The sequence below is a fragment of the Notamacropus eugenii genome, chromosome 2 (assembly GCF_028372415.1).
Source record: "Notamacropus eugenii isolate mMacEug1 chromosome 2, mMacEug1.pri_v2, whole genome shotgun sequence".
NCBI lineage: Eukaryota > Metazoa > Chordata > Mammalia > Diprotodontia > Macropodidae > Notamacropus > Notamacropus eugenii.
In genome coordinates, this window is record NC_092873.1 from 478,666,146 (window position 1) to 478,679,269 (window position 13,124).

The 13,124-nt window shown below is 41.0% G+C and overlaps 1 protein-coding gene across 5 annotated transcripts in view; it reads left to right on the forward strand.

Moving 5' to 3' along the window:
* ADCY10 (adenylate cyclase 10) overlaps positions 1 to 13,124 on the forward strand; it is a 142,645-nt gene that overhangs the window by 47,313 nt on the left and 82,208 nt on the right. For all 5 annotated transcript variants that reach the window (XM_072648724.1, XM_072648722.1, XM_072648723.1 and 2 more), the window contains 3 exons: positions 3,954 to 4,042; positions 6,126 to 6,317; positions 10,888 to 11,006. In XM_072648724.1, coding sequence (XP_072504825.1) covers positions 3,954 to 4,042; positions 6,126 to 6,317; positions 10,888 to 11,006 — 400 coding nt within the window. The remainder of the gene's footprint in view (positions 1 to 3,953; positions 4,043 to 6,125; positions 6,318 to 10,887; positions 11,007 to 13,124) is intronic.

Here is a 13,124-nt window from a genome sequence, read left to right on the forward strand (position 1 = left end):
CCAAGAAATGATATAATAAACACATGATTACATTTCTGCATTGGGGTTGGGTACTTTCTTTGAAAGGTGCTGAATCCATCTGCAACAATTTGACATTCTCAGCATTCATGAGATGCTCATTGAAGGTCATAATGAGTGCACCAAGGTGTCACTGCAATTGTTTGGTTTCACAGAATGGAAATGAAAGGAACCCTGAACCACTCAGCAAATTCTGGCTTGACCATGGCTCTGATCTAAGCAGACCTAATGGTGTAGTAGAATTGACACAGACTAGATGCCATTAGGTACCTTGGTACACAATAAATATAATGGGATCTTCTATTCTCTGCATCTATAAATCAGTTGCATCACTATAAATATGTATTCTGTTGTAGAATATTATTTTTTTGAGGATTTTATTGTATTTATTTGGAGTTATTCTCTTTTTTAAATTAATTTCTTTGTTTTCAGTTTTCTACAATCATTTCCATAGGACTTAGATTTAGAATATTATTTTTTAAAATCTACACTTTCCTAGCTCATATTTTCAAAGATGTTTCAATATATATGTTGGTTCTACGTATATATAAATGGGAAAGAAGATAGATAAGTCAAAAGTTATTGATGTTTTCTCATGAGGGGGGGGGGTTGTAATTAGGTCTGTGAATTTTTCCTCTTGCATTTAGTATGTTCTCCTGTTTGAGATGACTTAAGAATCAATCCCTCTCTATCCACAAAAACGTTCCTTCCACCATGGACTTCCTCCAAATAGACTTAGGGTAGTACAATTGTTCTTCCTGTCTATTTTCTTTAGTTTCAGTTCTACTTACTAATATGGCAAATTGGAGATGATATTGGAGCCTATAAGTAGTGACTCAACTGAAAATGAGTCTTCCTGACTCCACATCCAGTACTCTGTTCACTGCTCCACATTAGCAATCATGGAGAAAGTAATTTAATATAGAAATATTTGTGTGATTTCCATTATTCAGCTATCTGTTGTCCTTCCAGTTTTATCCTTAAATGCTTTTGGGATGAGTCAGTTTAATTAAGTTTCTTACAATTTTCCTTAAAATTGTTTTTCTCTCTTCTGTTTTTCAGAGTTTTATGAGGTGAGACTTTTTAGTTTTCTACTATCCTCTGTAAAATTTTCCAAGCTCATTTATCTTGTAAACCAGTCTGCTTATTTCTCTGCTTAGCAAAGAGATTATTTGTTGATTGCGTTATGGTTTTGTTTTTTACCTCTTCTTTGTGGAAGATGGTGATCATCTGTGTCAATGTCTGTTGTTTTATCAGATTCCCATTGTTAGGCATCAATAGCTTGTATTTAAATAGGTCAGACTGAAGTCCCTTAAATGTGTACCATATCAGATCATTTATTTTTCTTCTAATTTGGTATTGATTTCAATCTTTTCTCTACCAAGTTGATCGTCTGTCACAAATAACTAATTTGAAAATTATACTCACATGGTTGTTGTCCAGTTGTTTTTAGTGTATCTGACTGTGACTCCTTTTAGAGGTTTTCCTGGCAAAGACACTAGAGTGGTTTTTCATTTCCTTCTCCAGATTTTACAGATGAGAAAACTGAGCAAATAGCATTAAGTGACTTGTTCAGGGTCACAGAGGCAGTAAGAATTGGAGGCTGGATTTGAACTTAGGAAGATGAGTCTTCTTGACTCCACATCCAGTATTCTATTCACTGTGCCACATTAGTTACCAATTATTTTCTTTCTCAATATACAATTTCATTTTTTTGTAATGTTATTTGGTGTTTACTATATCTAGCACCTCCCAACCCCTTACGAAGCCATTTATTATATACGGTCATTCTGAGTCATATTTTCTAAAATTTATTCTCTGTCCTCCCTTATGCATCACCTTGGAAGCCACCAAATGTTAAAATGTATGTTTATTAATTTGGGAAAGATTTCTTGAGCTCTTCATATAATTTCTCTATTTCTTCATCCTCTGCAAAAGATCTAGGCACATGCCCTGCAATTATCTTCATAGGGTCTTTTTGTAAATATTTGCTCATCATGTTCATTTTAAGATGAAGTGACCAAGTGTTCCAAGTAGAGTTCCTGGTTGCCTTTGGACTGCTGATAAATCTAAACCCAAATGCCACCCAACATTATAAAGTATTCACTAGCATTTCTTTCACAAGAGTCCTCTTGTGGTGCCAAACTATAGCATGAAGCAGACTATGGGGTCTTGAAGGCTATTCTAGCAGAGACATAATCAGCCTAATTTACAATATAAAATAGTTTTGAAAATTTTAGAGAGGATGGTAGAAAACTGGATGTAGTATTGCCACATAGAACTTTGAAAAGTAGTAGAGAGAATAATGACTTTATAGAAAACAGTAAGAGATCCTATTAAACCAACTCTTTTCAAAAGCATTTAGGTATGTTTGTCCTTTGTTGCTGAAGAAGACCATGCCACCAGAGAAATAATGACATGACCTGCACTTGACTTTGTTTTGAGTGAGGGAGGACTATGCAGGTCACCAGCCTCACTTCTTCTCCACAGCCACCAGAATCCAGTGATCAGATATGCATCAGGATGACTGGAGATGACCCAGGATGAGGCAATTGGGGTTAAGTGACTTGCCCAAGGTCATACAGCTAGTGAGTGCCAAGTGTCTGAGGTGAGATTTGAATTCAGGTCCTCCTGATACCTGCACTGGTGCTCTATCCACTGCACCACCTAGCTGCCCCTCAAAAGCATTTAAGGATCAAACTGGAAGAAGGCAATAAAGAATGGAAAAATCTTCTAAATATTTCTATAACAAGCTATTTTTCCCCATCAGTAACAGTTGAATCATGTTGTACTTCAACACCTTTACTTTCTTCTCCCTGGAGAATCTGTGAACCAGCCTTTCATTTAACTTCAAATTCCATATATAATCTATCTTCTGGTTTCATTCATAGTGAGAATATTCAGACAGATATTCAGTTTTCTTCAGTGGCATGTCAACTTGATGCAGATCTCACCTTCAAAATCCTAACAGTTAATATTTACAGGTGGCAGCTGGGTAGCACAATGGATAGAAGTGCTGTATCGGGAGTCAAGAAGACACAAGTTCAAATTCTGCCTTGGACACTTACTAGTTGGGTCACCCTTGGCAAATCATTTAACCTGTTTGCCACGGTTTCCTCAGCTGTAAAATGGGTGATCATGGCACTTACCTCCCAAGACTCTGGTGAGAATCAAATGAGTCAACACATGTAGATTGCTTTGATATCTTTAGAAGCATCATATAAATTATGCTTTAAAAACTCTTCCCTTTTGTGCCAGTTTGCCTCAGTCAAGGCAGACATAAAAGGGGGCCTCGAGAGAAACATCCTTCTCTTTGTTTCATGAGTTGCCATGGCCAAAAACATTCCTTAAGTAGTAGGCAGCCTACTGGTGATGGAATTCTTGTGTTTCCCTTGACTATAAGGACCATTGGCATAGGACTTTCTCATGGATGGAGACTGATTTCTCACTGATTCTCACCTGTATGAGGGACAGGCAGAGTTGATGAGAGCTGGAAAAAAGAGAGGCCATGGTCTTGAGTCATCACTCTCCACCGAGAATGAGTCTTTTGCAAACAGCCTTTTGAGCCCAGAGTGACATTTGGAAAGCAAACCTACTCTTTCTCCACAACTGTGCCATACGTCTTTCTGGCATAAGAAGACTTGCTTATTCTTGGGCTTCATGACCCCAGAGTCACCTCCATGCCACCAGGGAGCTCCAGAGTAGGACTAGAGGAGTCGATACTTATGGAAACTTCACAGTACTGGGGGAGGTATGGCTCTATAATGGATCCTCCAATTCAGAATACAGTCACAGCATGGTTCTTTGGGGTTCATATAATGCCACATTGAAAAATGTCATTCCAGAATCATATCACACTGAGGATGTTGCTTATTTTTAACAAAAATTGCTCTGCCTAGATTTTTTCCAAAGTCAACCTCTTTCTTCTTTCTTAGACATTCTGAGACTTGCCTCTACTCTGGAGTCTGACCCCCACCTGGAAAACTCTCTACAAAAATATATCATGAGAAGTATTTTGAAGCAGGTATTTCAGTCACTGTAGTCACTGACTTTTACTCAGCTTGTTGACCCTGAACATTTGAAAAGATCGTAAGAACCAGTATGAAAATAATTCTCTTGAAATCAGAAAAGGGGTAGAAGTCACATGGTTTCTCTGTGACCCAAACAGCAGAGGAATTTCAGAGATGAATGGCAGAACCTGTTTTTTTTTCCTTTCATAGGTTAGGGAAAGATAATTGGCTTTAGCCTTTGAGATCAGGGAAGTTAGGCAATTAGAACCCTGAGTCCTCTCCATGTGTGTTGGGGCCCCTGAATCACTCCATTGCTGCTTCTCCACCCTTCCATGAACATTTCCTGAGTCCTGTCCCTCAGGCATATGCTCTCTTGAGGAGGATGCATCTCATTTGCCCACTTGCAAGAAGACCACAGGTCTGCAGTCCCTGACGTGGTATAATTTGAGGGACGACAGGTTGGCCTGATGCTTCAAACCCCCACTACCAGTCCTGATACCTATAGCTAGGGAAGCAGCATAGCATAGCCTCCCAGACACAGGGAGGAGAGCTGGGGTCTAATGTTGTCCTTAAGGGTAACTAGCGATGTGACCACAGGCAAGTCATGGCCTCTGTCTTCTCATCTCTACGTTGGCAGTGATAAGGCCTATAAGAATCTCACAAGATTCTGATGTCATGTAAATGAAATTACACACACACACACACACACATACATCTGTGTATGTATGCATTTAAATACATAGACACGTAGGTATATGTGTATATGTGTGTATGTGTGTATATATATATACGTATGAATATACACATATTTATATGCCCACTTAAGTCTCATCAGAGACTAAATATATATCTAAATTAAATTAAATATATTTTTAAACATACACAAACATGCATATGTGTATGTATGTTGTCTGTATCTGCATATGTGTTGTTTCATGCATCTATATTATGTGTGTATATAGACATGTATACGTACGTTGTTTAATAAATGCTTATTTCTTTCCTTTGAAGTAAGCATTTATTAAACACATGCTCTGTGCCAAACATCTTACAAATACTCTCTCTTGTGATCCTTACAACAGTACTGGGAGATTGTTACTATTATTGCCCTGTTTTCCTCAGTTGAAGTAACTGAGGGAAACAGAGGTTAGATGTCTGGGACTGGGTTCAGACTCATGTCTTCCTGACTCCAGGTCCAGTACTCAGTCCACGGTGCTATAAATTGCCTTGGCTGGCACACAGTAGGCAATTAACATGTTTCCTTCCTTCTTATGGCGCTATGCTGCTTTCAGTCTCAACCACTCACATTTGTAAAATGTTTTAAGGTTTACAAAGCCCTTTTCTCCCAATGCCATGGGCATGGACAGATATTTCTACTTTACATGTGAGGGAACTGAGGCTTAGACAGGGTAAGTGACTATTCCATGACCACAAAGCTTGTAAGAGCTGGGATTCCAACCCAAGGAGTCTCCAACTCCCTTTTCTCATCCACTACCCCATGCTAGCTCTCAATTTCATAACTATTACCTGGTCCCTGTTGGTCCACCATGTTTAGCTCCACATATTGTGAGATTCTAGTTCAGATCAATTTAATACAATTCAAAAAGATCTCTGTTAACTGCCTGCTCTATGCCAGGTACTCTGCTTGGCCCTGAGAATGCAAATATAAAAATGAAAGGGCCCTGACCATCAGGGGTTTGCCTTCTATTAGGCAAAAATAGCCATGCATCAAAAAATAAGGATATGTGTGTGTGTGTGTGTGTGTGACCTACTTTAAGTTAGTTTCACAATTTTGTTACTTTAAGCCACCATTGAATTTAGTTTTATTATAGCGTTAAATCTGTCAAATTCACAACTTGGTGGGGGTAAAAACAAAATCATTTCAGTGTGGCAGCAGCACTAGGACCTGGGGGATTCAGAAAAGGCCTCTGGCAGGATGGGGCATCTCTACTGAGCCTTGCCTTAGAGGGACCAGGGACTTTCAAGAAAGGGCAGCTTTGTTGGAGATAAGTTCAGTCTGATAACCAGTCTCTAAGGGGGGGCATGCCTGTGGCCAGCCTGCTTGAGAGACACGTGTATTTGGCTCCTGTTTTCCAGATTGATGACAAGCAGCTGAAAGGTTATTTATCTGAACTTCGACCTGCAACAATTGTATTTGTCAACCTGCAGTTTAAAGGGAAGGAGACGGCCGATGATATTGGCCAAGCCATCCAGGATTCCAGTGTGTACATTGACTCTGTCCTGAAGAACTTCAAAGGCCAAATCAATAAAGTCTTTATGTTTGACAAAGTGAGTGTGAACCCAGGACAGGGAGCAACCAATTTGGGGAACATCTGGATACCCAAGGGAGTGGCATAGAGGCAGAAATAAAGTCATTCAAAAATGTTGGGCCTTGCTTTCAGGAAGGGTCTTGAGGGGGTCCAGGTTACTGCAGCATAAGGCTTTTAGGATGGCTGCTGATGGACCCCACAGTCACTTCTTCCCAGGCTGCAAGATAGTGAGTATAGTGCTGGGCCTGGGAGTCAGGAAGGTCTGAGTTCAAATCCAGCCTCAGACACTTACTGTGTGACCCTAGGCAAGTAACTCTGACTTCCTCAGTTTCCCCATCTGTAAAATGGGGGGTAATATAAGTACCTGCCTCCCAGGGCTGTTGTGAGGATCAAACAAGATAATATTTGTAAGGCCCTTTACAAACCTTGCAAAAGTGCTATATAAGTGCTAGACATTATCATTATTATTCCTACAGACACACACCAGAAAAAAAGAAAAAATCCTGAAGGTAAGCCCTAACCTAGTTACTTGAGTAAGCAGTGATTCCAGTGTGCTCATTCTGTCAGCTTCCATGGAAGGTGAGCCGGTCCTCCAGAGGTGATCCCTGCACACACTCGATGCCTTCCTCTCATTCTACTAACATCCTGGAGACAGACTAGGACACTGCTTGCTTCTCTAGTGAAGTCATCTTGCCCTGCAAAAGACTTTTTTTTTCTCATTCACTGGGTCAAGAGATTTGGATTTTGATAGAGCCTTGTCAGAGTCAGTATGAGGAGGGATTGGAATGGGGAAGATAAGGGTTATTTTCTTTTCCTCAGGAAAAAAAAGGATAAGTCTATCTATCGGGCTATACAATTGTACCATAGCATTAGTAGTACACTGCCCCTTCAAAAAGAAAGTCAGAAGGTGCTGGACATGATGAGCCCTAAATAACATTAAAAAAATGTGAAATTTACTGTCTCTCAAGAGATAAAAAGCAACCGATTACTGATGAGAGTCATCTGAGAACCTGCTGCCTGTAGCTGTCTCATTGATGAGTGAAAGTAAAGATTCATATCAGTAGCAAATGAGAAGACAGGATAAGAGGTGAGAAAAAGACCCTTTAAGCAGCTACAATGGCACTGACCTGGCTTTCTTAGGTGAGTCTTTGACTCTGAAAAATGAATAACAGGTAAGAATCAGTGATCTCTGATTTCCAGTTCTCAGGAAAGTTTAACTGATATGAAACAAAGGCTATGAAGTGGGCAAAAGCCGTGGAAACTGCCTTAGCCGACAAATGCTTGGTCTCACCCTGAGAGAAGAAACATGGTGGCCAAGCTTAGAGTACAAACTCATTTACAAGATATCATGGAGGAAGAAACTGGGCACAATTTCAGCTCTCAAAACATGAAAAGCAATGGCAGAGAGAGTGAGCTTGCACAGAGTTTGGCATGAGACCTAAAAACAGGTCATCCCAAGAACATTTATGGCTGTGTAAAAGGAATAGGGACATTGGGCTTGGGTAGCAGGAATTCAGGGCAAAGGTTGCCCTTCACCCTCCAGCATTTGCAAGGGGAGTATTGAAGCTTCAGGGTAATTTGCATGGCCTGGCACCAGTTACCAGCAGCATTACAGGAGTTGAAAGGGCAAATGAAAGGCAGTAGTGTGTTTTTTCATAGCTGTTATAAAGACTCAGCAAGAGGTGAGGACCACGGGCTCAGGGAAAGGAGTGAAAGGAATGTGTGTGCCCTGACCCAGTTGGGAGTGAGGAAGGCAATGGATGGAACAATTGCCTAAGCAGTCCCTTTCTGTTTTAGTCAGGTATGCTACAGGGCTCCTTAACAAACAAACTGAAAATTAGCCCCCAGGTAAAAAATAAATACAAGCAGCTAAGTATCCAGTAGTTATGGAGGGAAAGGGCACTAGCATTTGGGAGCAATAAGAAAAGCTTCCTGCAGGAAGGGGTGCTTGAGCTGCACCTTGAAAGAAGAGAGGGAACTGTGAGGTGGAGGTGAGGAGGGAGTGCATTCCAGGCACAAGGAACAAAAAGAGCAAATGCCATGCCTGGAGATGGCAGGTGGCATGCCATGCCATGCTTGAGGAACAGGAAGGCCAATGTGGCTGGTCTGTAGAGTTAGGGATAACTCTTAAGTAATGTTGGAGTGACTTTGGAGTAATATAATATGTAATGAGATTAGAAAGATAGGTTGATATCAGTGTATTTAAAGAAACACACAAGACTTTATATTTTATTCTAGAAGAAATTATTGAGGAGGGGAAGTGCACAGTTAGGAGTGATCAGAGTGGTCAAAGACTTGAGGCAGGGAGGCCTGTGGGGAGCCATCACGATAGTCCAGATAAGAGGTGATAAGAATGGGAACTAAGGTGGCAGCTGTGTGAGTAGAAACAAGGGGTCTCGTGTGAGAGACAGTGGAAATGGCAAGATTGTGCAAATGACTGGAGATGTGTCTTGAAGAGGAGTGAGGAGACAAAGATAATGTCAGGATTAGGAATCTGAATGCTAGAAGACCCATGGTGCCTTCAATGAAAAGAAGTGATTTGGTGGGGAAAAGATGATGAAATACACTTTGCCTGTATATCAAGTTCGAGATGTCTCAGGGACATCCACTTTGGAATGCCTAATGGATGGCTGGGGATGTGGGACTGAAGCTTGGGGGAGAGACCAGGATAGGTGGGATACATAGATCTGTAAGACCTGATGATTGAACTCATGGGAGCTGGGGAAGTGACAGAGAATGCAAGAAGTAAAGAGATGGCCTAGGACAGAACCTTGAGGAACATCTACAGAGACTAAACCAAGCATGTTATGGATGATAAGCCAATGAACACCACTGAGAAGGAAGTGATCTGAGAGCTAAGAGGAGAACCAGGAGAACAGTGAAATAAAAACCCAGTGAGGAGAAAGTATTTAGGAGTAAAGTGGGGTCAAAGGGTATTAAACTCAGAAACAGGGGCCACTAACCCATAGATAAAGATCCCTGTTGGCCCACATTTTACTTAATTTCAAAACCTATTATTTATGTTTTATTGCATGTTGATTTGTTAAGTATTTCTCAATTACTCTTTAATCTGGTTGGGTCAGCACAGTGTTGCTGGCCTTGTGTTTGACATTTCTGGTCAAGAGTATCAAATACAGCAGAGAGGTTAAGAAGGAGGAGGGCTGTAAAAAAGAACCTGGACCCCAGGCCTTGAGAACCAAGGAGAAAGATATGCAAAATCTCCAATACATGGAAGTCATGGAGAAGAAGAACCATATGGTCCATGTGGTGCTATTTTCTAACTATCTGGAGATACATCAGGGCATTGCCTGTATAGTATCCACAAGAGCATTTCTTTCTGGGAAGTATAAACTCCTGAAAACAGTCTGAATGGTTACATAGGGCAATATGATAACAGAAGAACTTGTTAGAACATTATTAGACGGTTGTTCTAATAGGAAAAGGAAGGGAACAGGCATTTATATTCCTTGCACTGTGTTAAGCACTTTACAAATATTATCTCATTTGATCTTAATCGAGTGTCTAGGTGGACATTGTGTAGGCCTTGATGTTAGGAAGACCTGAGTTCAAATCCAGCCTTGGACACCAGTTGTGTGACCCTAAACAAGCCACTTAGATCACTCTGTGCCTCATTTTTCTCAACTGTAAAGTGGAGATAATAGTAGCCCCTACCTCACAGGGTTGTGGTAAGGACCAAATAAGTTAATATCTGTAGTTTTTACAAACTGTAAAGCTCTATACACATTGTAGTGATGATGATGATGATGATGATGATGATAGCAACCCCAAGTTTATTTCTCTTCTAAATGGAGTCCAAAGCATAGGGCAAGGTTATGAAAAACTATAGGGTTAGTTTTTGAGTCTGCATGACCATAGGAGTAGGCTATAAATGAATTAGAATTGCATTGAGAGTACTGTACTGTAGTTCTTTATGTATTTTTTCATTTATCTTCCTTAAATTGATACATCTTGTTTTGAATATCACAATATTCCTCTCCTGTCACCTTCCCAGTGAGTGTCATACCCTGGTATGACATCTGGCTATTCTGGGGCTCTCATCTAGGGGGCAGATTATTTATAAAACATGACCCACATTCATAGTTATTTTCCCTTGGAATTGTAGTTACGAAATGCCTGGTCCCTGTGTCCCTGCTGTCATGTTGTGGCGCCAGAGGACTCAAATTCCATCAGTAACAAAGATTCAAAAAGAAAGAGAAGAAAACTTCATCAAAGCCAAGCAGTTGCATAGATAGTGCAGTTCAGAGGACTCAGAGTTGGCTTTGCCTAACACTCCCAGGTGACTTTGGCCAAGGCATTTAACTTCCCTCAGCCTCAGTTCCCTCCTCTGTAAATAAGGAGGTGGGAGAAGGTCTCTGAGGTCCCTCCCAGCTCCAGGTCTGTGAACCTCCCATCCCCTTACCTGTTAGGACTGAGTTAGTGATGCCATCTTTGCAAGGGAAGGACAACCAATTATTTGGGGCAAGTCACAAGAAAATAATCAAAGGGTCTGCCTTTGCAGATTGCAGACCATCTATTTGTCACTCAGAAAACTCACTACCCACAATATCTACTTCCTGTCCTCCTAACAGGGATGCTCCTTCCTCTGTGTATTTGGTTTCCCTGGGGAAAAGGCAACTGATGAGATTACCCATGCTTTGGAAAGTGCGGTGATCATATTTGACTACTGTTCTCAGATCTTCAAAATCAAGTGAGTGCGGAGAGCTAAGTTCTCCTGGATGGTCTTGGGAGATGGAATGAAGATTTGGGATCTGAGAAGGGAATTGGGATCCTTTACTCAATTGACTCTACCAACAGGGACTTGCATTGCAGTCCCCATACAATAGTGGGGTAATTAGGGTAACTGAGGAGTAGGAGGTGACTTTGGCAGGCAGAGAAAAGTGTTGATATCCTTTTCTTAGACATACCTATGTTCAGGCCAGCAGAAGGCACTTTTTCAACTCTTCTCAATGTTCTCCTGGATCTTTACCTGTGCTCTGAGAAAGAAAGGTGGGCTGCTCATTGAGAGTTCAGGATAACAGATAGCTAGTCAGAGTACTGCACTAGTATCCAGATATTTAAAAACAGACAAAAAGCTGTTAGCACATTGGATAAATCCTCTCCAGAGTCCTTCTAGAGGAGCATGGACACAAGACTGCCACCTCCTCCCTCAATGCTGTGGCTGGAGCTTAAGGAAGACCCACAGGGTGCAATCCTTCCCCCTTGCCTCCAATATTGTGGCTGGAGCTTGTGCAAGATCAGCAGCTGGGTCAAAGTTGAGTAAGTAGTAGAGGTGGTTGTCCTTAGTTTAGAAGAAGATCAAACTAAATGAAGCTGGCTTTAGGTCCAGACCTATGCAAAATGTAGAAATACGTGAGGTTTACTTTGGAGGCAGTAACACCCTCCCAGCCATCTCCTTTCCTTTCTTCCCATGTCTTCTTCCTTCCCACTTCCCCCAAACTCCTTTTTCAGCATTTCCTTTTTCATGTGCCCTAGAGCTCCTGCTGCCTTCATATTGCCCCAGTATAGATGACATTAATCTCCTCCTCCCCATCCCACTATAGCCACTATAAAGGCCTCATTCATACGTGTCCTCCTGACTTAACTATTTTATACCTAGTCTTCCAAGATAAATCCATTGCCTACTAGTCTAGGTGATCTTTGACTAATCTCATGAACCTAACATAACTGTCAGGCTAACAAGATAATGAACAATCTAGAATTAGAGTGATAAGTATCTCCAAAGTACATTTACCCTTTGAGAGATATTCTGCCTCTCTTCCCTCCCTTTATAAATACAGAAGACTTTCTATGTGCTATGTAATTTAGGGCAAGTCACTTAATCTTTCACTACCCCAGGCAATTTATTAAGATTATAAATTGCTGAGCAACCTCCGCCCTGGGAGCTTTCCAAACCATTAACATCTCAAACCATTAACTGTTGTATTCCCATGGGGGATAAACTGGAAAATCAATTCTTTGAACAGAAAGATTGATAACCAATGGTGAAATTTCAGGTGTTGGGTCAGGTAAGTTGAAGGGATGGTTATAATCAGGGGGGCTTTTCCTTGCCCCTTAAATCCCATCACCATAGTATGCTTGTCTGTCCCTGGGTTGGACGTGGTAAACCTAAATTTTCTCAAAGGAGCTCAAGTACTCTCTGAGTTGTGGGGTTTGGGGGTTTGATTTGGAGGGGTTTTTTTTAAGCACTCTGGCTTATTCATAGAATAATATGAATACTTTCTTTAGATAAGAATGAATTTCTTCTTTCAGACCTGCCAGAGGACACATGGGTACAGAATCTCCTCATGCTTTCCAACCTAAATTGTGACTGAACTAGGGTCCCCATCTTTTGTCCACATTGTTACTGTGTTTGTCCTTCTTTCTGGAAGAGGACCATGACATCAAGATGATGACATGACCTGCAGTTGACTTTGATTTGAGTGAGGGAGGGCTGTGCAAGGTCACCAACCTCACTTTCTTCTCCAGAGCCATCTGGGTCCAGTGGCCTGATATTCATCAGGAGGACAGCAGATGGTCCAGGATGCAGTGGGAGACCCTAGCTCTTTTAGGCTAAGATCTTATCACATTCTCACTTTGAGTGAAATACACCCATTCAATGAATAGGCTTCTTTAAGTTACTCAAGGGATGTCCCCTTTAATAAAAAATAAAATAAAATAAAAATAAAACAAAAAACCATACTAAGGGCCAGAATACCAGAAGTCTCCATGATAAGGGCAGGAGACAAGTTTGATAAGATGTGTCACAGTCTAGAATCAGATCTTATTTATCTTACTATGTCCCCCATGCCTAAGTAATTCTTAATGG